General features: G+C 47.3%; 2 protein-coding genes across 8 annotated transcripts in view; one reads left to right on the top strand and one right to left on the bottom strand.

Annotated features, from left to right (window-relative positions):
- Positions 1–17,287, top strand: part of HSPA12B (heat shock protein family A (Hsp70) member 12B) — a 56,835-nt gene extending 39,548 nt beyond the window's left edge. For all 3 annotated transcript variants that reach the window (XM_061583635.1, XM_061583633.1, XM_061583634.1), the window contains 4 exons: positions 5,746–5,850; positions 8,655–8,913; positions 11,062–11,165; positions 14,276–17,287. In XM_061583635.1, coding sequence (XP_061439619.1) covers positions 5,746–5,850; positions 8,655–8,913; positions 11,062–11,165; positions 14,276–14,919 — 1,112 coding nt within the window. In that variant the 3' untranslated portion in view covers positions 14,920–17,287. The remainder of the gene's footprint in view (positions 1–5,745; positions 5,851–8,654; positions 8,914–11,061; positions 11,166–14,275) is intronic.
- A 1,089-nt stretch (positions 17,288–18,376) lies between these two features.
- ADISSP (adipose secreted signaling protein) overlaps positions 18,377–25,470 on the bottom strand; it is a 103,476-nt gene continuing 96,382 nt past the window's right edge. For all 5 annotated transcript variants that reach the window (XM_061583637.1, XM_061583636.1, XM_061583639.1 and 2 more), the window contains exons 5-6: positions 23,791–23,913; positions 18,377–20,983 (exon numbers count right to left, since the gene is read on the bottom strand). In XM_061583637.1, the coding sequence (XP_061439621.1) occupies positions 20,883–20,983; positions 23,791–23,913 (224 nt within the window). In that variant the 3' untranslated portion in view covers positions 18,377–20,882. The remainder of the gene's footprint in view (positions 20,984–23,790; positions 23,914–25,470) is intronic.

Raw genomic sequence — 25,470 nt, 5'->3', positions numbered from 1 at the left:
TTTGACCACAGTGACAGCATGGCATCCTGTGCTGTGCCTGAGATGGGAGGCTAGTTTATGGGAGCCAGGACAGGCCGTGGAACAGCCAGGGGGCTACCACTGCTGCCCTCTAGCATCTGCCGCCCCGAGGCCGTTGACTTGCATTAATGGAAGGACCATCCCTGCTTTGGCCCCCTATCCTCCTCCTCAAATATTGAAGAATCGGGGAGAAATCTATGTGTGGTTTGGCGATTCAGTTTTGCCAGGACTACTAAGGCAGGCAGCCTCCAGCAACACTCCTGGGCCCATTGACCCGCTCCTGTCCAAACTTCCAGGGTCCCCCAACTCGGGTGCAGATCGTAAGAACCTACGAAGTGGCCTTCTGCAGAGTCAGACCAGTGTTCCATCTAGCTCAGTCTTGTCTGCACTGACAGGCAGCAGCTTTTCAAGCAGGGGTCTTTCTTTCCCACCTCTACCTGGAGATGTTGTTGGGGATTGATCCGGGGATGTTCCGCATGCAAAGCAGATGTTCTACCACTGAGCTACAACCCATCCTCAAATATTAGTGGGTCGATTTCCCTGCCCCCCCCCACAGCCCTCCCAAGCAAGCATCTCAGGTGCTCAGTAAATAGTTAAACATTGACCTGGAAACAGGTGAACAGCCCTAGTACAGGAACATGCATGATAAAGGTCAACACACAACCTATGCTCACGTGGCTAGACCAAAAGGGGATTCCTTCCATGCAACATCTGAGCCTCTAAATCGTCCCCCCTTCCTGCCTGATTGAATTCCCACCTTTCTTGTAATGAGCTCAAGGTGGGTACCTGGTTCTTCCCCTCTCCCACTTTTATCCTCACAAGTACTGTGGTGGAATGCCCTCCCTGTCGAAATGTACAAGGCCCCATCTCTATTGGCATCCCTTTGGCTTTTGAAGGGTCACCTGTTTTGCACGGGCATTCCCTTGACTGTTTGATGTGGATTTCCTGTCTTTTGAAGTAATTGGTGCATTGCAGTAATGGTGCTGTTTTTATTGTGCATTTTTCACTGTGGATAAATATTTATAGTTTCTCTATATGTTCTCTACCCAGCCAGCAATAAAGAATCGTGTTTATCTGCCTCAGTAAAAAATAAATTTGTTTATTTATAATGAGTAGAGCAGGATTGGGTGCTTATTGCTGGAGGATGAAATACTGAAATAACTTAAAAGTGATCTGAAAAATGGCCACTCTATTAAAGCACTCACTATAGTCACAATCATAATGCCTATTTTCTTCTTCTTTTTCTTATTTGATGGCAAAGGATGAAAACAGTCCTAGAGAAGTAAAACCATTACTGTGTACACTATAGTTAGCTGGCTGGCTGGCCACCTAGGCTGTAATTCAGGCCTGATTACTGATTTTCCCAGTATATGCTGCTCAGCACGAGACCTTTTCAGGGTTTCTGGACAGCAACCAGTAAAAAAGATCCCAATTGCTTTCCACAATTAATTTCCAGTTGCTTAGTTAGTCCTTTATATAGCAACCAGCTGAAATGTTTTCCCTTGATTGACCAGCAGGGAGGAAAATCTAAAGATCAGGAACAAGACTAGAAGGAGGGACTCTTGAGGAGGAATTAACAAACACACCCTAAAGTGTTTATTTTCTCTCTGTCCTTCCCTAAATGTATAGTATGGACAAGTTTGTTTTTCGGATGGAATCTAAAACTGAGATACCTAATGCAGCATCAAAGCCAAGCTCACTGTCATTACCAAAGTAGCTCAGTTCATGAAGAATCAGAACACAAGGACAGACCACAGGTGAAAAGGGAGTGTAGCTATAGGCGAAGTCTGATATGCCTGGGGATCTCTCAAAAAAAGGATGAGACAATTCAACAGATTAAACTTTATTCATGTAAGTTACCACACTCTCCAGATGCAGGAGGCATGAAGGAGAAGATCACTGCCTTGCCTTTCCTCTGGCCTGGCCCTCATGTCCTCTCCACCAGTGAAGTGGAGGGGGGGATTGGCTGGTGCTATGCGCCTTCCCCCCCAGATGCCCCACCTTACAAAAATGGCTGGCTGCAAGGAAGGCTGGCTACAGGGCTGTTGGTGACATTGCTGGTCAGCTTGGAGTGGGTCTCTTGAGCCATGCAATGTGTGGGTGGGAGACAAGAGGAAGGGAGACATGTCTTGGGACAACTCTTAACAGGCAGCACATCCATATCCATAATGCAAAATATGTTGCAAGTGTTGGGGTGCAATTCAGCTTGCCGTGAAGGCCGATGTGTCTGCATGGGAAAGAGTAGACAGAGGAAGGAAACTCCATGCTTCCTAGATTGTCCTTTCCTTTCTAACCTATTCTGTTCTACCTTCCAGGGCTAGACTGAGGGCTCATCTACACGGTGGTTTACTGTGTGTTTGGTTCTACGCACATCTCCCTTGAAGTTACCAGCAAACAGATGCTATCACACAGTTTCCCCCCTGTAATTCCATACTAACCCAGTCCTCTGATAATGCAAAAAGGGAAGGAAAAAAGTCTTCACTCTGTATCTCTAGTGCTTGCAGACACTTTGCTCTGATGCTTTGAGTTGGGTGTGTCATTTATTCCCCGCTCCATGCCCATTCCCTCCTCGTCGTCCTTTTGTTCATTTTATTTCCTATAGGCTAAGCAACTTCGTGCTGCTCTCCTCCATTCTGCTGGCCTTTTTTTTACGTTGCTGCAAATGGTGCCTTTATTTTCATTTTCCCCTAACTTGTGTGCAAAAGCATAACACTGCTCAAACAAAGATTTGTATTTCAGCTTTATCCTACCAGGGAAAACACAGATATTTGCACTTCCGGGGTTGTTTTTTTAAGGAACCTACTGCACTTGGTAGAACAAACTGAGCATGCTCAGTCACCTAGCAACCAGGGGTAGTGGAAATGTATAATTAGAGGGTGGGGCCACAAGGAAAAAGTGAGGCTAATCTTCCCCAGAGGAATGTCTGCTTGTGTGAATAGGAAAAAGCAATTGGCAGCTAGCATAGAGCAGTAATTGCGGATGATGCAAATGAAAAGCAAAGATAAAAAGTGTATTTCCTACAAAGAAATGTTCTCATGTAGATGAGCTTTGATACTCTTAGGGTTGCTGGCCTCACTTCCTACTTCATCTCTCTTTTCTTCTACTCCTCCCCTTGGAGAGGAGACTTTTTGGATCTCCTGAGATGCAGGAACAAGCATGCTTTGTTGCATCTACATACAACAGTCTCAGTGTAAAGGGTGCTCCTTCCAGAGGGCTAGAGTTACAGTTCAGCTTCTTCCAGCATTCAGCTCCATTGCTAAGAAAACATTTATCCAAATGAGGACCATTGGTGGCATTCAGCAATGTTCCAACAAGGCTACGAGTCCTTCTGCAAACTACCAGTTCTGCATTAAACATCCTGCCAGAGAGATGGCAAATCTGAGACTGTATTAGGCGGGGACTGATCTATAACAGCTCAGATCACATAGATCTACCCTGGGGTGTGTTTCCCTTTAATCTGAAAGACGCAAGCATTCCAGGCTACACCAAGAAGCTTCTGCCTGCCTTGAGAGGGGGCCCTCTTTGTTCTTCCTCACAGGCCCTTGGTGGTGTGAGAAGCAAGTTGTTCTTCCTAGCTGCCAAAACATACAGTGCATGCTTGTGGAGCCCTTGTCTCCTGTCAAGGGATTCCATCTGATAAGAAACCTCTGGCAGTACTGCTGAAGGTGAACGAGAGGAGGGAGGCCTTCTTGGCTTTGGCCCCACTCCAATGCTATATCCCTCTTTGAGCTGCCTTCTGCCAACCAGGTCAGACCCATTGGTCGGTCGGCACTGAGCTCGGTAATGTCCTTTCCAAGTGGCAGCAGCTCTGCAGAGGCCAAGAGCCTTCTATTATTATTGTTGTTGTTATTTGATTGATATCCCGCCCTTCCTCCCAGCAGGAGCCCAGGGCGGCAATACTGGAGATTACACTGCAGATTAGTAACAAAGTAATGCAGGGATAGGGAGGCATGCAGTTATGAACATCAGAAGAGCTCTGTGGGTGAATCAGGCCAAAGGGGGCCCATCTAATCCAGCACTCTGTTCTCGTGAGGGCTTCCACAAGCGGAACCTGAGCACAGCAGCAAGTCTCCCCTCTGCAGTTTCTTGCGACTGGTACTCAAAGGCACACTCCCTCCAACAGCGCAAGGAGAGCATAGCCGTCGTGCCTTCTCCTCCATGCAAAGTACCTGTTTGGTACCATTTTCTCTGCAGAAGTGATGACGATCTCTGCTGTAGCAGCATTCATCGATGCTGTAAGCCCAGAGTGTTGGAGATCAGATCTGGCCTGGCAGGTGATCCCATCGTTAGGTGGGCTAGGCTCAGACAGTGACTGGCCCAAGGTCACTCAGTGACCTTCCTTGCTGATCAAGGATGAGATGAGCCCGGGTGACCTCCCCAGCCAACGTTCAGCATGCCTACCACCTCTACACCAAGCTTTGCCAGCTCATGCATTCTGCAACTCTCTTCAGGCCTGGGGGCCAAATGCGGCCCTCAAGGCACCTCTCACTCTCTCAGAACTCTCCCCTGGCCCCACACCCTGCCCCCCAGACCACTCCCCTTACTGGCCCTTCTTCACATCCTTGCTGTTTTTGCCTCCTTGGAATGTGCCCCTGAAGTCTGATACTGCCTCTTGATTGCCTGGGTGGAGGCTGGAGAGGAACCCTTGGAGAAACTACTTTGTGTGTGTTATGTGCCTTCAAGTCGATTTTGACTTATGGCGACCCTATGAATCAGCGACCTCCAGTAGCATCTGTTGTGAACCACCCTATTTGGATCTTGTAAGTTCAGGTCTGTGGCTTCCTTGATGGAATCAATCCATCTCTTGTTTGGCCTTCCTCTTTTTCTACTCCCTTGTTTTTCCCAGCATTATTGTCTTTTCTAGTGAATCATGTCTTCTCATGATGTGTCAAAGTATGATAACCTCAGTTTCATCATTTTAGCTTCTAGTGATAGTTCTGGTTTTATTTTTTTCTAACACCCAATTATTTGTTTTTTTCACAGTCCATGGTACGCGCAAAGCTCTCCTCCAACACCACGTTTCAAATGAGTTGATTTTTCTCTTATCTGCTTTTTTCACTGTCCAGTTTTCACATCCACACATAGAGACTGGGAATACCATGGTCTGAATGATCCTGACTTTAGTGTTCTGTGATACATCTTTGCATTTGAGGACCTTTTCTAGTTCTCTCATAGCTGCCCTCCCCAGCTCTAGCCTTCTTCTGGTTTCTTGACTATTGTCTCCATTTTGGTTAATGACTGTGCCAAGGTATTGATATCCTTGACAAGTTCCATGTCCCCATTGTTGACTGTCATTGTACCCTACTGTACAAAGATAAAATTTACTTCTGTTTCGTCCACCCACTTTTGCCTCTGGCCCCACCATCACTGGCATGTGGCCCTCTGAAGGCTGTTCAGGAGGTAATGTGGCTCTCAGGCTACAGAAGGTTCCCTCCATCCCTGCTGCCATAGGGTATCTTTGAGGGCTGTCATGCTTTGGGGGCTGTCATGATGAGATCTCACTTCAAAATTCATTACTGCACCACCTGCTGGAGATGCCAGGAACTGAACCTGAGATAATCTGCAGGCAGAGCACCTGCTCTACCATTGGGTAATGGGCCTACCTATGCTTTTGCCCAACCCCTGGATTTTCTGCCATGGTACAAACATTTTGGGGCCAGCCCTTAATGGCCACCTACATCCCTCTCCTATGTCCGGCATCACCATGATCTTTCCTTGGCCCCACAGGAGACCGCTACATCGTGGCCGACTGCGGAGGAGGGACAGTAGATTTGACCGTTCACCAGATCGAACAGCCTCAGGGGACCCTGAAGGAGCTTTACAAAGCATCAGGTGAGGCGGGCTGGGAAGAATCCAGAGTGAGCCATTTGCAAGTAGGCTCAGAGCTCGGGCTGAGGGGGGACTTCCATTCGGCTCATCCTCAAAGGCAAACCTACCTAATTCCCACTTCCCAAAACAAGCTTTGCAATGCAGTTCTCTAGGCAAGTGGCGTGTACAAAAATGCACTAGGGCAAAGTGTGAATGCATATGTTAGTAAAAATTATATTTAAAATGCTTTCTATTAGAGGAAATTGCTTTGAAAAAAGGTGTATATTAGGGAAAATTGCACACCAACAAGTGTATATTAGGAGAAATTCACTGATGAGTTTTCATGAGGACCTTTTTTTTAAAGAAAATCACCACCTGATGTAGAAATATGAAGAAGCGAATTTAAGATTGGAAACAGAGAAACCGGCAAACTGAAATGGACAGAGGTGCAACTCATTTTGACTCCTCACTTCCTGACCCCATCTGCAAGAGAGCCCCAATACCTATATTAATTCACCTGCTGTTGTTTTCCATTCTGTGTTGCACGCATGCACACACACACACAGCTGAAATTTAGACTGTAATTTCATTGGGGCAGGGACCTGCCTCTCTTGTCCATGTTAATTTGCCAGTTTTGTGAGGTATGGGAAGGCAGGCAAAATACCCACAAGTGTGGCAGAGTGGTGTGAGAAAGCAGACTTACACAAATGTGTTCTCTCAAGACACCGTCTGCTAAGTTTTCTTTATATGCATTTAATTAAGTATATTTATTCCCCAAGTTTGGCTCCCAGAGCTGCTGACAATTAAGCAATTAAAACCGCACAGAAAGCTACAATCTGTGGTGGGTCAGGACTGAATTAGTTGCAGTTACAGGCAGGCCCCGCTTATACGGCAGGTTCCGTTCTGGACTGCTGCCGTAAAGCGGAAATTGCCGTAAAGCGGAACCCATTGAGAATAATGGGCACGTCGCGTGAAAATGCTGCGAAAATGCCGCAAAATGCTGCAAAAGCGCAAAACTGGCTTTCAAGTGGGGAATTGAAAGCTGCTGCATTAGCGGAATGCCGGAAAGCGAAGCGCCAGTAAGCAGGGCCCTACTGTAGTTACCATGGAAATCAGTGGGACTTAGGCAAGTGGTAACATTTCACACTGATTTCAGTGGAAGCTAAGCGTATCTGGACAGATATTAGGGTCATGTTGAGCAGCTAATGATCACTCCAGGCTCCAGAGTCTTCCCTCCAAAATCACAGGTAGACTTAGGAGTTGGCATGGGTGGTAAAGATGCCAATCCGTAAGAGTAGCCCTTAAATTGACCCACCAAGATTTAACTTGGTTGACCTCTCAGCTAAAGATTGGTGCCCTCAAGATTTAACCACGACTGGATCTTAAATCCAGAACTTCCTTCAGTACCAAGACTTAGAATGTATGAAGACCACCTGTTTGTGCAGTGCAGACTGTGGGTTTCATCCAGTGTTAGTCCTCCTTGGAGGAGAACCATTGAATATAACAGACATGACTAACTTGGGTCCATTAATTTCAGTGGCTCTATGCTGAGTATTATAAGTTAGTTGAATACTTGTGGCGGCTGGTGGCTTCATGCCAGTGGGGCAGTGGAATCCGCTCTGGGTTTTAGTCCGAACTTTCAGCACTTTGAGAGTTCGGACTAAAACCAGAGCAGATTCCACTGCCCCACTGACATGCGCCACCAGCTGCCATTGTTGAATACAACCCTGTATTTTTATTTATTTAAAATATTTCTATCCCACCCTTCTACCCTATAATAGGGCACTCAGGGCGGCTTACAAAAATAAAATCAAACATGTACATAATAAAATTGTAAACAGTAAAATCACAAAAACACTGAAATAAATTAAAATACATAAAATACAATACACACACATATATATACATACACACACACACACACACACACATATATATATACATATATATAGGGATTGGTACTAAAGGGACTATTTTCATGTAGCTTATGTGATTTTGTGGCTTAGAAAGAAAGTAGGGATTGTACACAGGACAGCCCAAGGTTGTGTCTTGCCGTACAATCTGGTTGGAAATATGGTTCCTGAATCCCCAATCCTAGATTTCCATTGTTTCTTAAAGACTGCTCCTCTTTCTCTTGCTTTTGTTAGAGTGCTGCCTAGTGGCTGAAGCTGTAATAGCAAGATGCAAAATAGGAAGGAAGAGGGAAGCCTTTGTATCAGAAAAAGCAAATTTCTGGGGCCCACAGTATTCTTAAGATAGGTTGTTCTTATTTGTAAAAATTCATCTCATACAAAAGTACACAGTACTCTGAAACATACATTCAAGGTGTAAATTCAAACTTGCATTTGAGAATGACAGTTAATCTTGCAATCCTCTTAAGCTCATGGCACTCATGATTAATTTAGTGTGTTTATTACCCATATTTATAAACATAAATTATAAACATAAACATACATTTACAAAGTGGTGCGCAAGGTTAAAATCAACATGGACACACACACAGTAAGCCAATTAAAATACTATCAAACTTTATAAGATTAATAGAATGAACAATCACAGTTAACTAATACCTGGTAGAATAAGCATGTAGCACATTTAAAAAAAAGAGGCCAGGGAGGGAGATAAACTAACATCTTGAAGAAGTGCACTCCTTCGCTCTGGGGCCATCCCAGACAATGCCCTACCCCTGGTAAGTAATGGGCTGACTTCATGGGAGGAGGGAAATGCACGCAAAGACCCCCTTCTTTTGGGCAATGAACCCCCTGCCTCCTTGCTACTTTCTGCCTCCCCCCTTGACCTTCTGCCCTTCTCATCGCGGTTCCTTCCAGGGGGTCCTTATGGGGCTGTGGGGGTGGACCTGGCCTTTGAGAAACTTCTCTGCCAGATCTTCGGCGAGGACTTCATTGCGACCTTCAAGGCCAAGCGCCCGGCGGCTTGGGTCGACCTGACCATCGCCTTTGAGGCCCGCAAGCGGACGGCTGCACCTCACCGCTCCAATCCTCTCAACATCTCGCTGCCTTTCTCCTTCATCGACTTCTACCGGAAGCATCGGGGACAGAATGTGGAGACGGCACTCAAGCGCAGCAGGTGGAGGCCAGTCAGGTTTTGCCAAAATGGGGTGGGGTGGAGTGTGTGGCTCCTCAGGCACCCCCTGCCCTTCCTCCTGGGGTCCCACCCATCACCATCCCCTCTTGCTGCATCTTTGAGGCCTTCTTTCTATATACAGTAGGGCCCCACTCATACGGCCGGTTACGTTCCAGACCCCCACCGAAAAGCGAAACCCGCTGAAAAGTGGAACTCCAGCAATAAAATGGCGCCCAATGCCCGAAAAATGCCGTAAAAGCAGAACAAGCGCCGTATGAGTGGGGTCTTACTCTAACTGAAAGCTGCTGTATTAGTGGAACGCCGAAAAGCTGGGTTCTACTGTAACTCCCCCGTGGGTTGGGTGCAATCAATACTTCAATTGTAACAGTGTGAAAACTTGTCTCACTTCCTCTGACTGCCTTTTGGGGATTGGTAAAAAAAAGCTCCCTTTTCACAATGACAGTTGAGCTGTGAGCCTTCTGTTCTATGGGATAGGTTTTAACCGTCTCTGGATTTCTGGATGATTTTAATGCTTTTGAATTCCGTTACTTTCTACAGTTGTTTTTTAAGTATTAGATCATATAAATGCAGTGGTTTTTATCTTTGATGTTTACTGCCCATAAGCTTTTTGGAGGAAATGGAGGATATAAATGTTGTATGTATGCAATCCTATGCCCACTTCCCCGAGAGTAAGCCCCACTGAACTTAGTGGGACTAACTTTTGAGTAGACATGTCTAGGATTGCATGGCTAAGTAAATCAAATAATGAAAGCACAAACACAGGAGGCCCTAAAGCAAGAACAAACATCCACTGCAGTTATAGAACCCACTGCAGTGCCTGGCAAATTTTTAATAGTCTTTGCCTAGATAGTTCTCCTGGTGCCAATACTGGTATCTTCTATATTTTTTACTGCACCAGCCTTTTGCTGTGGCATAGCCTGGTACAGCCAGGAGCCTCCCGGTGCAGCCAGCATACCGCAGCATCCAACTCACCCCGGCCTGGTGGAAAACTTAGTTAGATTGCACCCCCAGTCTGCTCCATGATTGCCGTTCTGGTATTTGAAGTCTGCTATCATGTCCCCCCCCTTTATCTTTTCTTCTCCAGCTCTTTCGCCCATTCCTCATAGGGCTTGGTTCCCTGGGTCGCTTTCCTCTGTACACATTCCAGTTTGTTGATGTCCTTCTTAAAATGTGGTGCCCAGAACTGTACACAGGACTTCTCCAGATGCGGCCTGACCAGCAAATAATCGAGTGGAACTATTACGTCTCTTGATCTGGACACTCTCCTCCTATCAATGCAGCCTAAGACTGCATCTGCTTTTTTTGCTGCTGCATCACACTCCTGGCTCCTCTTCATCATTTCACTGGAGCTTGCACAGGGGACCTTCCTGCTGGATTGTGCCTCTAAATCTCAATTCGATTATTTACAGTTAAAAAAATAAAAACTGATGATTTTTTTTTTAAAATGAGATTTTCAAATCACAATCTCTGTTTTGGAGGTATTATGAAGCTCAAGTTTTGATGAAGGGAGATTATGAATGATAAAAGCGAAGTTATGCAGTTTGGAACGTGAAATGAATTTAAAAAATGCATTTCAAACAAGTTTTAACAAGTTCCAAATGCAACTTTTTCAGATTAAGGAAATGCATAATATCTCTGGAAATTTCAGTTCAATTTGAACAGAAATTGGGTGAGCAGAAGGCCAGCCACAATGCTATAGGCCTCATTATCTGACACTTAACCTAGACATTACGTGAAGTTCTGTACATCTTTCCTCTGCATTTCCCTTTTAAATTCAAAGCAGCTCTGGGCAAGCCGCAAGTCAGAGCCCAGGAAATCAAATAGCCTTTAGTCATTTCCAGTCCTCTAACCACAAACTCAAAGCTGCTTGTTCCTCCACAGGAGAAGATTTGGTGACCCTCTCCCTCCCCCCCCCCACGGGTGGTTGAAAAAGCAGCTTGGGGGGGGTGATTTTGAACACAAATGACTGGAGGTGAGGGAGACGGTTAAGCATCTTCTCCTTGCTTCTGCTCAAGCACAGCCTCCCCAGGGCTGCTTTGGGTTAAAATGTATTTTTAAAAGTGGAGAAAAAGGCCATGGAACTCCACGGGACACCCAACTCACGGCCACACTCTTTTCCTATATCCCCAGCGTGAACTTGGTGAAGTGGTCCTCCCAAGGGATGCTGCGCATGTCGTCCGAGGCCATGAACGAACTCTTCCAGCCCACCACGAGTCAGATTATTAACCATATTGGTGAGTCTCTGAACACTAGCAGTGGAATGCGGTCCCCCAAACTGTGCAACAACCTCTTCCCTCAAAGACAATACCCTCAAGTGGGCAAAGGCGCGCGCGCGTGTGTGTGTGTGTGTGTGTGTGTGTGTGAGAGAGAGAGAGAGAGAGCGATTCCAGTGACCTGCAGGTTTGCTACCTGAAATTCTGTTTCATTTAATTTTTAATTTGTATACCACCTTTCTACATCACTGCAACTCAAGGCGGTTTACAACCACAGAATGTCAAAAATATACAGAAATAATCATACTATCATCCTATAATGTTACAAAATACAAAATCATACAAAAAAACTTAAACAAATGTTACAAAAACACATAATATTACATATACAAGTGTTGCACCAATACAAATTACTAATAAATAAAACCCATATCAGTTGCTTCTACATCTAACATGCACACCCTCTCACCCAGGACCCTAACTGCAAATTCTGTTAAAGGGGAGACGGCAAGGCCCGGCTCTGGGACCTTCGTCATGCAAGTCCCTGTGCCACAACTGAGTTGTGAGATTCCACTCAAAAGAACGTAAGAAGAACCTTGTTGGGTCAGGACAAAGGCCCATTTCGTTCAGCATCCTCTTCTCACAGCACTAGCTAATTCAACAGCCACAGCTTTGCAATCTTAGTGGGAGTATCACCCAGTGAGCATTATTCATTGCAGAAATGCAGCAAGAAAAAAAAAGTCATTTTACAGCATCACCACCTACTTGAAATTGTTTTCAGTTCGGGTGTATAGAATGCTTTTGAGGTCCTAGACCTGTGCAAACATTTGCAGCTCCTGATGAAGGGGTTCCACGCTGAAGCGAGCAGAGCAATGGCACAATAAACATTTCTTTCCAGGAAGCAGCCGCCTCTCTGTTCCACTTATTGTAGTGCTTTCCTCTGCTTCTCCCTGCTTGCCTCTGACACAGTGGCCAACCAGATGCCCCAGTGAATAGCCCACAAGCAGGGCCTGAACGCAGTAGAGCCCTCCCAAACTGCAATTCCCGGCAACGTGTTCTGAGGCATGCTGCATCCAACAGTGGAAGGAGAATCTAGCCACTCACCTGTGGGCAGCGCCATTTATCCTTTATAAATGGAGGTGTGAGGGGCTCAATTTGGGGCCATCTGTATGCAAAGCATGTATCTCTCAGTAGGCTGTGGCACCTGCATTAAAACTCACATATACAGCCCTGCCCAGGATCTATCACAGATCACATGGCTTTGACAGGAAGGAATCTGTCCACTATTGGAGGACAGCTGAATACCAGTTGCTGGAATACCAGTTGCAGGAGGGAAGAGTGATCTTGCACTCAGGTCATAGAATCATAGTAGAGTTGGAAGGGGCCTATAAGGCCATCCAGTCCAACCCCCTGCACAATGCAAGAATCCAAATCAAAGCATTCCTGACAGATGGCTGTCCAGCTGCCTCTTGAAGGCGTCCAGTGTTGGAGAGCCCACTACCTCCCTAGGTAATTGGTTTCATTGTCGTATGGCTCTAACAGTTAGGAAGTTTTTCCTGATGTCCAGGTCCTGCTGGCGGACTTCCCATTGAGACATCTGGTTAGCCACTGTGAGAGCAGGAGGCAGGACTAGATGGGCTCCCTTTGGCTTGATTCTGCAAGACTTTTCTTAATGTCCTTAGGTTAATCTGCTTCCTCCTGACAATGTTTAGTTCCTCCCCCTTCTATTAGCTGTTAGCACTGGAGTTGAATGCAGGCAGAAGCTGACCTGTAACAGGATTCCTGTTGAAGGAGTACACTTGACCCTGGAGATAATCACACTGAGGCTCTGGGTTCAGAAAACAAGGAAGGTCACTTTTATTGTAGGAAACACATACTGGAATAGAAAAGATCCCTTGCTGTTGTTATGTGCCTTCAAGTCGATTACGACTTATGGTGACCCTATGAATCAGCGACCTCCAACAGCATCTGTCATGAACCACCCTGTTCAGATCTTGTAAGTTCAGGTCTGTGGCTTCCTTTATGGAATCAATCCATCTCTTGTTTGGCCTTCCTCTTTTTCTACTCCCTTCCGTTTTTCCAAGCATTATTATCGTTTCTAATGAATCATGTCTTCTCATGATGTGTCCAAAGTATGATAGCCTCAGTTTCATCATTTTAGCTTCCAGTGATAGTTCTGGTTTAATTTGTTCTAACACTCAATTATTTGTCTTTTTCGCAGTCCATGGTATGCACAAAGCTCTCCTCCAACACCACATTTCAAATGAGTTGATTTTTCTCTTATCCGCTTTTTTCACTGTCCAACTTTCACATCTATACATAGAGATCGGGAATCCCATGCTCTGAATGATCCTAACTTTGGTGTTCAGTGATACATCTTTGCATTTGAGGACCTTTTCTAGTTCTCTCACAGCTGCCCTCCCCAGTCCTAGCCTTCTTCTGATTTCTTGACTATTGCCTCCATTTTGGTTAATGACTGTGCTTGTATGCATTTATGACTATAGTCTTTGGTATGAGCTAATGATAGGAGGGTTCATTCAAACATAAGAATTGATCATATTGTAATGCCTATGTAATGACTGTGCTGAGGTAGTGATCATCCTTGACAAGTCCGATGTCTTCATTGACAACTTTAAAGTTACATAAATCTGTGGTCATTACTTTAGTCTTCTTGACGTTCAGCTGTAGTCCTGCTTTTGTGCTTTCCTCTTTAACTTTCATCAGCATTCTTTTCAAAACATTACTGGTTTCTGCTAAGAGTATGGTATCGTCTGCATGAAAAGATCCCTAGTTCCAGCTAACTAAGGTTGGAGATGCATGCTCTTTCATCTCTGCAGGAAAGAGACAAAGGAGAGGTGTCTCCTCTCCCAAAGTGTGATGAAGAAGAAGGGAGGAGTCAGGAAGTGAGATCAGCAACCCTAAGCATACCAGTCTAGCACTTGAACGAAGGTCAGCACAGGTTAGGTCTGAAAAACAGTCTAGGAATCACGAAGGTTCTCCTCTCTATCTACCCTTCCCCATGCAGACCCACCAGCAAGCTGGCCTGCATCCCAACACTTCCAGCGTTAACAAATGTGTAGTCTCCCTATCTAACTTCTTTGTCTTCCCTGAATTCTTCCCTCTCCCCTCAGATGTCCTCATGAAGAAACCGGAAGTAAAAGGCATCAAGTTCCTTTTCCTGGTGGGAGGGTTTGCCGAGTCGTCAATGCTGCAACATGCCGTCCAGTCAGCTTTCAGCGGCATTTGCCGAGTCATCATCCCTCAGGACGTGGGGCTGACCATCCTGAAAGGTGCGGTGCTGTTTGGCCTGGACCCCACCATCGTCCGAGTGCGGCGCTCGCCCCTGACCTATGGGGTGGGAGTGCTGAACAAATTTGTGGAAGGGAAACACCCCAAGGAGAAGCTCCTGGTCAAGGAAGGGAAGAACTGGTGCACGGACATCTTTGAGAAGTTTGTCTCCGTCGACCAGTCCGTGGCCCTGGGCGAGGTGGTGCAGAGGAGCTACTGTCCTGCCCGGGTGGGGCAGCGCAAGATCATCATCAACATCTACTGCTGTGCCACAGACAACGTGGTCTACATTACCGATCCCGGGGTGAGGAAGTGTGGCACCATCAGCCTGGACTTGGACGAACTGGACGATTCCAGTTCTCCAAAGAGGGGCCGTCGAGAGATACGGGCAAGCATGCAGTTTGGCGACACGGAGATCAAGGTGGCGGCAATGGATGTCCGGACATCAAAGACCGTGAGGGCTTCCATCGATTTCCTTTCCAACTGATGCCTTGGGAATCAGAGTCCTTGGGGGTGGGAGAGCCGTTACGCCACAGCTCCTCTTCTCTGCGAGCTTTTCTCTCTCTGCAATCCAAGGGCTGACTCGTGTCTGACATGGGAAGAAATCATAGGAAGCTTCCTTATACGGAGTAAGACCATTGGCCCATTTAGTTTAGTATTGTCTGCACTGACTGGCAGTGGCTCTCCTGGGTTCCAGACTGGGCTCTCCAAGTGTGTCCGCACTTCCAAAGAGCTGAAAGAGCTGAAAGCTGGGCTCCTGCTGGGAGGAAGGGCGGGATATAAATCAAGTAATAAATAGATCTGTCTCTCCTCCCCCCCCCCACTCGCCCTCCAGTCAACTTGTGAATGAATGCTCCGTTTGTGCAAAAAAGTAATTCTCCTCTTATAGCAGGCCTAGAATTCTCCAGACCAGGGAGAGGGACTCCCACCCAGGGAGAACTAACTCATAGCAGATAAGTAAATTAGCCTTAAGAGAAGCCTGAGACTGGCAGGGTTTGAATACAAGTAAAGAAACAGGAAGAGAGAGCCGAAGAGACCCTGGGCAGTGACTAGCACAAGGCTAGTGAGGCTCCTCGGGCTATGTGTCACTGTGGCACGGGAAGGGTTTAAGGGACTGTGTGGGCAAGGGCCATAGCTCAATGGCAGATCTTCTGTTTTATATGCAGATGGTCCTGGGTTCAAACCCCAGCAGCATCTGCAAGTAGGGCTGGGAGGGACCCCTGCCTGAAATCCTGAAGTCAGTGTAGATGAATCGGCGTTCTGACTCCAGTGTTGGGCAGTTTCGGGAGCCACCCCAGCAGCTGTGACCAGCTGAGCCTCCTGCCCTCTCTGGCACAGCAGCAGGGTTGGGACTCGTGGTCTGTCCCACAGGCATCGCAATCTGCAGCCCGGAGTGGTCAGCAATGGCACAAAAATCCCTTTATTTACATCACACTGCCTTTTCCTTCGAACTGCACCTTCCACGTGCGTGCATGCGCACTTTTGAGGCACACCTTGGGAGCTGAGGGTAAGGGAGTCTGGGCCACCTGGAACCCAGGCTTGTATCCCCGTGGACATGCCAATTTGCTTTCTTAAAAAGAAAGGGTATGGCTTTAAGCATTGCTACTCACCTTCCAGGTGGCAGCTAGCTTGGAATGGAAGCAAATAAAGGGGAAGGCAAGCAGACAGGCATGTCCATAAAGGAACAGGGGCCTTGTCCAGGTCAGTGATGGCAACTCTACTCCAGGTACACGTTGCCAACCTTATAACTGGGCTCTTGGCAGGCCCCGATTTTGAACAGCAGGTGGCACTGTTGCCCCATCTATTGTGCCTTAATCCACATTAAAAACTAGGCCAGCCTTTGCCAACTTGGTGCCCCCCAGATGTTTTGGGCTACTACTCAGCCTCTGCCAGCGTAGCTACTGTAATCCAAAACAGCTAGAGGGCACCAGGTTGGGGAAGGCTGGTCTATGCTATAGCCGGGTTTATACAGCTAGTTACATCAAACACGCTACCAGCCTCTTTGCTCTTGTTTAAGATCCCCTGCTTAGGGGCAAGTCACCAAACTAGAGAGGTGTCTGGTCTAGAGCTCTGCCACTATTTTCTGCACTCAAAAATCCAAACCTATAGCTCAAAAAAGACAAATAATTAGGTGTTAGAACAAATTAAATCAGAACTGTCACTAGAAGCTAAAATGATGAAACTGAGGTTATCAGTTTGGACACCTCATGAGAAGACATGATTCACTAGAACAGACAATAATGCTGGGAAAAACAGAAGGGAGTAGAAAAAGAGGAAGGCCAAACGAGAGATGGATTGATTCCATAAAGGAAGCCACAGACCTGAACTTACAAGATCTGAACAGGGTGGCTCATGACAGATGCTGTTGGAGGTCACTGATTCATAGGGTCGCCACAAATCGTAATTGACTTGAAGGCACATAACAACAACAAATAGCCCAGCAACACCCCTCACCACCACCCCCAGCGCCAGACTCATCGATTTCCTATCACTGAGAAGCTCCGTGCAGTCTTTTCTGCCCATCTCTCTTGGTAGAAGCAGAACTGAAAAACCACAGGTGTTATCTCAGTACTGATGTAGACTCTTAGAAACTTGAACTTTTGAGGTGTCCCAACTTTTCAGTGGCTGTTTCTGAAACATCTGATGCTTGTGACTGAGAACTGCCCAAGCGCCCACTGCGACTTTGCAAGGGAGGAGGGGGAGAAAGCCAGAATAAGCTGACTCTGCCGGGAGTGACTCTCCCCTCCGCCCCACCAGCGCCAGGGGGCATCAGCAGCCACTGCCAAACTGAGCAGGGTGGCGAACAGGATCGCTCCCTTCCCTGAAAGATCTTGCTGAATAAAATGTTGACATTTTGTGCCTCTGTTTTCTCCTCCTACCCTCACCCCTCGCCACCCCTTCCAAACCATTATGAAGGTTTTCCAGCCTATTGTTTGAGCCTCTGGGCTGCCTTGCCTCTTAAAACAAGTATAGGTCACTTTGCTGGAATCCCCCAAATTTTTATTTTTCTATACTGTGTAGAAACAGACGCCCATGCACTGTTAACCCTTCAAAGGGCAGGCTCTCTTCCTCAGGTGAGTGGGTGGACAGGTATAATCAGCCAATCTAGTTCATTAGTGAAAAATAAATAGACATGCTTTACCTTCTCTTTTGCCCAAGGAGAGCTTGGGGCCAGGTGCGAGGGGGCAGCTCAGAGATAGAGGATTTGCTTGGTGGGCTTAACCCCTGGCCTCTCCAGTTATAAGGAGTGAGGGTCAGGGACCTTCCTCTGCTGAGGATCCTCCGGCAGTCAGACCAGGCAGGGGTGGGATAGGGGGTTTGGGGTAAAACAGGTTCATGTGTGTGAGAATGCTGTTGTGGCAGTGGAATGATGCAAGTTGTCTGTGCTTGCCGATAGCTTCGGTGGTAACTGATAGCTCCACTCTGGCTGGGGGCCAACAACAGGAAAATGCGGAGGCGGGTGGAGAATGTCCTGTTGCATTCAAATCTTGACACCACGCTCAACTAACCGGACAACTGCAGGTTTTCCTAGGATATATGCTGGACTGGGGTCCAGCCTGTAGGTGGCAGCAGAGTAACTCCTAGAGCCCCCCCCCCCACAATGTAGAGGTAGATGAGACTTTGCCAACTTGGTGCCCTCCAGCTATTTTGAACTACAACTCCCATCAGCCCCCGCACATGATGCCCAGGCTGGCTGGGGCTGATGGGAGTTGTAGTCTGAAACAACTGGAGCGCACCAGGCTACGCGAGATGGATTCATAATGTCCGCTGTTGCCATGGACAAAGGCTCTCACTTGCCCTGTGGCTCCACATATACCCAAAAGGAGTTCCCTTTTTCCTAAAAGTACACAAATGTGTGTGTGTGTGTGTGGGGAGAGACTTAGAACCCTACCTCAACCATGGCCCCAATCAATCTACAAAGGATAGCTGAGCAGGCATTTTTTTCCAACTGAAGTTTATTTTCCTTTAGAGAATTCTTGCTTTTTAAAAAAACCCAAAAAACACAAAATTTATTTTGATATATATATATATATATGTATTTATATATAGGCACATAAAAAACCCCGTTGGCTTCCTTCAAGACTATATCACATTCCTGGTCTCTGTACCATGAATCTTTTTTAAAAAAATTGTGGGGGGTGAACAAACATTTGTTAAGAAATCAGGATGGGGGTGGGAGAAAAATGTTGTGTTTTGATACAAAGCCCCTGAGCTCCAACCTAGCAACATTTGCAGGTGGGGGGCACCTTTGGCCCTCCAGGTGTGGCTGGACTACAGTTCGCATCAGCTTCAGGCAGCATAGTCCATGCTCAGGGATGCTGGGAGTTGGAAGTCAGCAGCAACCCACCCCACACAGATGAAACAGATGTCAAACCTTATTGGCCTGGGGGGGGTCCTGCCTCCGCCCCACAGCAGCAGAAGGCGCTGATGTCCTATAACTGGCTAGCAGCCTCCCACCCACTCCAGAAGAGCAGCTGGATCCCCCGAGCACCTGCCAGGAGGATGGTGGTGCAGTTATGGGGGGCAGGCATCAATAGATGTTGGACTGTCACCCTGGCCGGACCATTTCAGCAACAGTGGTATAAGCTCTAAATTGAAGCCTGACTCACAAGTATAGCAGAATGAGATTGCGGAATAGGATGAGTTCTGCAGCAGGTAGTGGAACATTTTTTTAAAAAAAAGAGGAGTGGGGGGTGCTCCCGAATGCAAAACAACAACAACAAAATGCTCAAAGTACAAGCCTAGCAGATCAGGAATGAAGAGTCTATGCTAGCCCACTCCCTGCAAAGCTACTTTTTCAGTTGCAGGGAGTTGCTTTTCTTTCCTTTTTAAATATGCACAGTGGAAGAAATAAGAAACCCAAGACCCTCACAAGTAATCTAGGCTGTGCGACCACCTCATTCTCCTGAATGTGTAAACCAGGCAGATTTCGCTAGGAAATTCCATGGAGTCAATCAGCCAACAGAGTTTCCGCTGTAAATGTAATGCATGCTGCCTGTAAGGAAGCGAGGGTCCAATTCTTGAATATTCAAAAAGGTGTCTGGGTGGTGGCAGCAGCGGAGTTTTTTAAAAGAAAAATAAATAAATTGCAAAAGGAAGAAAGAGAAATCAAAGAAATGTTTTCTATAACAAAGAAATTTCAAGACACCATATGGCTTGCAACAAGAGAGATATCGTTTATGTATCTCTGGAAAGGCAGCGGAGGGCTGGCATTCTGAAGGAAACCCCTCCTAGGCGACAACAATGCATGAGGCACAATCTGCAGGACAAAAGGGCAGTCTTTTGTTTTGCTATCTGAGTTGAACCATCTTTGCTGCATAAAAAAAAAGGGGGGGACTGTCTAAATTGCTTGGCAGAAGCTGCAATTTTTGTTCAGCCAGAGACTGATCTGATTGGATGAACCTTCTTTTTAAAAAAGCAAAACCCTGTAGCTAGGAAAGGCCTGTTTGCTCTGAGCATAGTTCATTTCCAACACATAAGGCGGGGGGGGGGGGTGGAAGAGAAAGAGAGAAGAAAGGGCATCCAACCACAGACAGAGTGGTCACGTAATTGGTCCCCAGTAACTGATGCAGCCAGAGCAGCTGCATGCTCTAATGCAGCCTTACCCAACCTGGTGCCTTCCAGATGTTTTGGACCACAGCTCTCATCAGCCCCAGCCAAATGGGAGTTGTAGTCCAAAATATCTGGAAGGGACCATCTTGGCAAAGGCTGCGCTAACTAATCCCAGCCTATCATCCACAGTAACACAGTGAAACCTTACTTATCAACCTTCTTTGGATCAGTCTTTTAACACTAAACAGCTGTTCAGAGCAGCCAGCGCTGGCTGTTCTGCGTCAGGCCGTCTGTCGCTTCCCCAAACTAAAGAGCTGATCCACTCTGCCAAAAGGCGAGGGCAACTGAGCGGCTGCTTCCTGCCAAAGCATCTCTTCTATACTGTTCAAGGCCCACAACACTTAGAAACCGAGGAAAGGAGCAGCCCTCAGCGTGGCAGAGTTCATCTCCTTTGAAACAGCAGCTGCAGAAAATCTTTTTTTGCAGACAATAAAACTATGCTAAACCTGAAGGGGGGGGATCGCAGCTAAACTTGAGGAACAGCGTCCCCAGTACGCCACACTTGCACGCAACGTGGTGGGCGCATAATTTTTGGAAAAAGCTGCACAGCCACAGATGCCGTTTTTAAGCTTGAAGAGAGGGTGCAGAACTGGTTCTTGCCTCGCCTGCCGGCCTGTTCCAGATGTCACGGGTGGGGAGGGGGCAGGAATAAAGCACAGCATCCAAAAACCCACAAGACAAGCTCCATCGGGTCAGCACGAAACAAGAGCGCTCTGCATCTGGCAGCCAGTGAAGAGATGGTGTTTTGTCTCAAGCTTAACTGGAAAATATTTATATATCTATGTATAGAAAATCCCAGAAAGACGGGGGAGTTGCGGAGGAGGCTGGGAGTTGAGCCTAGTCGAAGCCGTGCCATTCGCTTTGCTCCGAGTCATATTCCAGCTCGGCGCCGATGCACTTGACGCCTTCCAGCAGCATCGGCGTGCCGTGATGGCGGTCTGCAAGGCAAGAGAGAAGGCAGTGCACAGACATGGGACCAGCGTGTGCATTCCACAGCACTGCAGGCGGAGAGCATCAAAAGCAGGCCTGCTGGCTCAGTCTGGGGGTTCGTCTAGCTCAGGATCTTTCTGCCCACCATGATCAACCAGATGCCGCTGGGAAGCCCACAAACAAGTCACATAAGTTCCCAGCAGTTATCCAGAGGGGCACTGCCCCTGCCCATGGAGGCTCTGTCTGTCTATCGCAGCTAGTAGCAATTTGTAAGACTCCCACCCTCCCTGGCTTTCTCTAACCCTTTTTTAAAACATCCAACTCAAGTCACTTGACTAGTTAGCTAATTCCTCTTCTCCCAGGAATTTAAATTGTGTTTTTAAGTTGATTTTTGTGTTTTAAAATTTGTATATCTGTTTTTAATGTTTTTCATTGCTGTAAACCGCCCAGAGAGCTTCAGCTATGGGGCGGTATATAAATGTAATAAATAAATAAATTAGCTGATTCTCATCATTCTGCATGCAAGACAGATACTTTGTCACTAAGCAGTGGGGAGGGCCGTAGCTCAGGGGCAGAGCCATCTGCCTTGCATGCAGAAAGCCTCACATTCAATCCCCAGCAGCATCTCTAGGTAGGGCTGGGAGAGACTCCTGTCTGCAACTCTAGAGAGCTGCTGCCAGTCAGTGTAGACAGGACTGAACTAGATGGACCAAAGATCTGACTCTATATATGGCAGCCTCCTAGGTTCCTGTTCTTCCACCTCGTCCACCCCCAGCTGCATCCATACCTCCAGCTCTCCCACGCTGCCTCTTCTGCTTAGAATTCCTTGTCAATATGTGGCACCCCACACACACCCCTGTCAAGAAAGACCTCAAGACCCACCTTTCCTGCAAAACCTTTAAATAAGCCTCACAGATTGGCTGGGGCAGATGGGAGCTGGAGAGTGCAAACCATCCTCAGGGAACGAGGTTGGGGAAATCTCAATTACGTTATGTTTGAGGCCAGAGAGCTGTGTTGGCCTATATTTGTCGCTTGTCACCCTTGCTCGGGGACGGGGAACATCTGTGGGCCTCCAGATTGTGGCTGGACTCCCAACCAGCTCTAGCCACTGTGGCTAGTGGTCAGGGGATCGTGAACTGTAGCCCGGCTGCAGTCTCTCACCCCCCCCCAACCAAACCTTAGACCAGCTTTTCCCAACCAGTGTGCCTCCAGATGCTTCCAGTATGCCTCAGCCAGCATTGCCAATGGTCAGGAAGATGGGAGTTGTGGTCCAACAACATCTGGAGGCACACTGGTTGGGAAAGGCTGCCTTAGACTGTAAGCTCCTCGGAAGCAGGGATCTGCCTTTTCCGACCTGAACAACAATAAACTACAGTCTTTAAAATCTAAAGAACCTGCTAATGACTCCAGAAGAGCAGCCATTAAAAGCAATGAAATGACCACTCCCGAGAGGTGGCTGCCACCCGTTAGGGCCAGCAAGGCAGAAGGCAAGGAAACCAACGGCAGGTGGAGCGGCTGAGGGCAGACTGAGGTTGGTAGGGCAACTGACCCATTTGCCCAAATAGACCAGCCTCAGTGGCAGGCACACACACAGCCCCAGGAGCTGGAAGAAAACCAGGACTTGCCTCCTAACGCTGGCAAATTATGCCAGCCTGTAAAGGCCAGGGTTGTGGCAGAAAGGGGCCTGCAGACCAAAAGAGAGGGCTCGTGCGAGTAAGCCAAGCAACGCAACAGAGAGCAAAGGGGACTGCCTTCAAGTCGATTCCGACTTACCGCAACCCTACGAACAGGGTTTTCATGGTAAGCAGTATTCAGAGGTGGTTTCATATTGCCTTCCTCTGAGGCTGAGAGGCAGTGACTGGCCCAAGGTCACCCAGTGAGCTTCATGGCTGTGTGGGGATTTGAACCTTGGTCTCCCAGGTCGTAGTCCAACACTCTAACCACTACACTACACTGGCTCTTGGAGAGCAAGGGGTCACTGCAAATTGGTCAGCAGGAAGAAGCACCTAGCATGCTTTCCAAAACAAATGCTATTTTGGGTGACTGGAAAATTACTCCATGCCCCACTTCACACACCCCCCCATTCCCCCTGGGGAGGTGGCAATTAGTGTGCCTTGGCAATGAAACCTGCTTTCTCATGTCCCTTTATTATTTTATTGCGAGCCCTTGCCATGCCTGCGCTTATTAAAAACGGCCGCCTCAACCATTCTTCCAAATCAATCTACGCTTTGATCTCCCGAGTTTGAGGAGCAGGGGCGGCGCACAGGGTGCTTATCGTCTGTCTCAAGCAAACACTCATTAACCCCAGATATAAATGCTCAATTGCACACCCAGACAGTTTAATTTCCTGGGCACTGGAGATCCTTTGCAGGAGGAGAATATTAATTCAGGGATAGATGGGCTCGGATACTGAGAAAGCACATCCCAGAGACACCTAGGCTGTGTGGGCGCCGTTAGTTAAAGAGGAGATTTATATGCACATGAAAAAGGGGGGGAAGTCACAGCAAGGCCAGGGCTGACCCATCTGCACAAGGAATTGGGAGGCTACAGCAGTCACATTTTATGGGGCACCAAGGAAGCAAAGCATGGAGAGGGGTATCCCGGGATTCCATACAACATCACAGTGGATAGTAGGGCACAACTCTTACTCTCTACACACAGCCTACGAGTTCTGCTCCTATGGATGCAAAGCTGTGGCAAGAGCCAAGTGGACGAGGATGGGGGGGCAGCGCCCAGGAAAGTGGCTGGCGTTTTAGGGGCTTTCTGATTGGCTTCCCAGTCCCCGAAATGCATGTGGGCGGAGGAGGACACTTACCCATCACCCTGGCTTGCACAACCACTTTGACGGAAGCATTGTCGTTGCTCTCGCTGCAAAGCACCATCTCCTCCTGGAGGACCCCCTCTTTGTGGGCAGTGTACTCACATTTGATGTTGTACCCTAGATGGCAGAGAGGGCAAGAGAGAGACAGGTGTCATAATATGCCCCCTCCCTTGAAAAGCGCAGAGCCGGGGGACTAAAGACAAACAAACAGAGGAAGCATTTCCTTGACGCGGCACATCATTAATCTGCAGAACTCCTTGCCACCGTTACAGAGAAGCTCGGCTCGGCTGCAACTCTGCACATGCCCTGCAACTAAGCAACCATTTTCATTTTGCTCTGCGCCGTTGCAAAGTAACAGAGGGAGCAAACCATGGTCTAAGCTGGCTAACCTCCCTAGGCAGGGGACGAAGCAGTAGCTTTGCCTACAACACATATGCAAACTTAATTAGTCCCCAGAACAATTGTTGTATCTAGCACGAGTATATGCCTCTGTCTGGCCATTAATTAACTCAGGCGAGAACAAAGGTCTTCCTTCCAGCAAATATTTTTCATTGGTAGCTGAATTAAGTACTATTTATTTATTTATTTATTTATTAAATTTATATACCGCCCCATAGCCGAAGCTCTCTGGGCAGTTCACAACAACAAAACCAGTAACATACAATTAAAAACCACATATCAATTAAAATAAATTAATTATACAAAAGTTAAGACAAAATTAAACACGTTGAATGCATATTAAATAGTAAAATGCAGGAATGTTAGAATGCTAAAAATGCTAAAAGCTAAAATGCTAAAAAGCCTGGGAGAAGAGGAAGGTTTTTACCTGACGCCGGAAAGATAGTAATGTTGGCGCCAGGCGTATCTCATTAGGAAGAGTATTCCATAATTCGGGGGCCACCACTGAGAAGGCCTTTGCATTCCCTGTGGAGGGAGGGAAAGCCCCCACCTCTTCCCAAGTGGGATACCATAATCACCTGGCCAGTGGTTCTGGTCGGCTAGAGAGCCCTTCATGGCCACGCAGGAACTGCTACAGAAGGGAAACTTGTACCATTATGCCTATTGATAGCTCACTACTTGCAGCTATGGTTAGTTAAAATCCTTGATCCTAACAGAAATATACTTTGTGTTACAGCTCATGTCCATCAAGAAGCATCTTTCCTATAACTGGGCATATTGGAGATGCCCAAATGGTTCAGCTTTTTGGAAAAGCCAGAGAATTGCTCCATCCATCTTTTTCTTGAAGCCTGCTCTACCTTGTAAGATGCCTCTAGGAGCAGGCCACTCTTCACTCTTCAGCTACATCCCTTTCCCTTGCCTCCTCTCCCTGTGTCCTTGACTCTCAGCCATGCACGCTTCCTTTCAGGTTAGTCAGGACCCTTGGTGTAAACACAAGCTATTCATTTCCTTAAGGCAGGGGTGGCAACCTATGACTCTCCAGGCGTTGCCAGACTCAAACTCCCATCACCCTCGATCATCAGCTGGCAGGGGCTGATGGGAGTTGCAGTCCAACATCTGGAGGGCCCCAGAGTCCCCACTCCTGCCTTATGAGCACAGCTTGGAAAAGTTACTTTTTTGAACTACAACTCCCATCAGCTCAATCCAGTGGCTATGCTGGCTGGGACTGATGGGAGTTGTAGTTTTAAAAAGTAACTTTTCCAAGCTCTGCTTAAG

Source organism: Rhineura floridana, chromosome 9 (assembly GCF_030035675.1).
Source record: "Rhineura floridana isolate rRhiFlo1 chromosome 9, rRhiFlo1.hap2, whole genome shotgun sequence".
Lineage (NCBI taxonomy): Eukaryota > Metazoa > Chordata > Lepidosauria > Squamata > Rhineuridae > Rhineura > Rhineura floridana.
The sequence above is the reverse complement of the archived record's forward strand: the minus strand, read 5'-3'. Positions and strand labels throughout refer to the sequence as shown.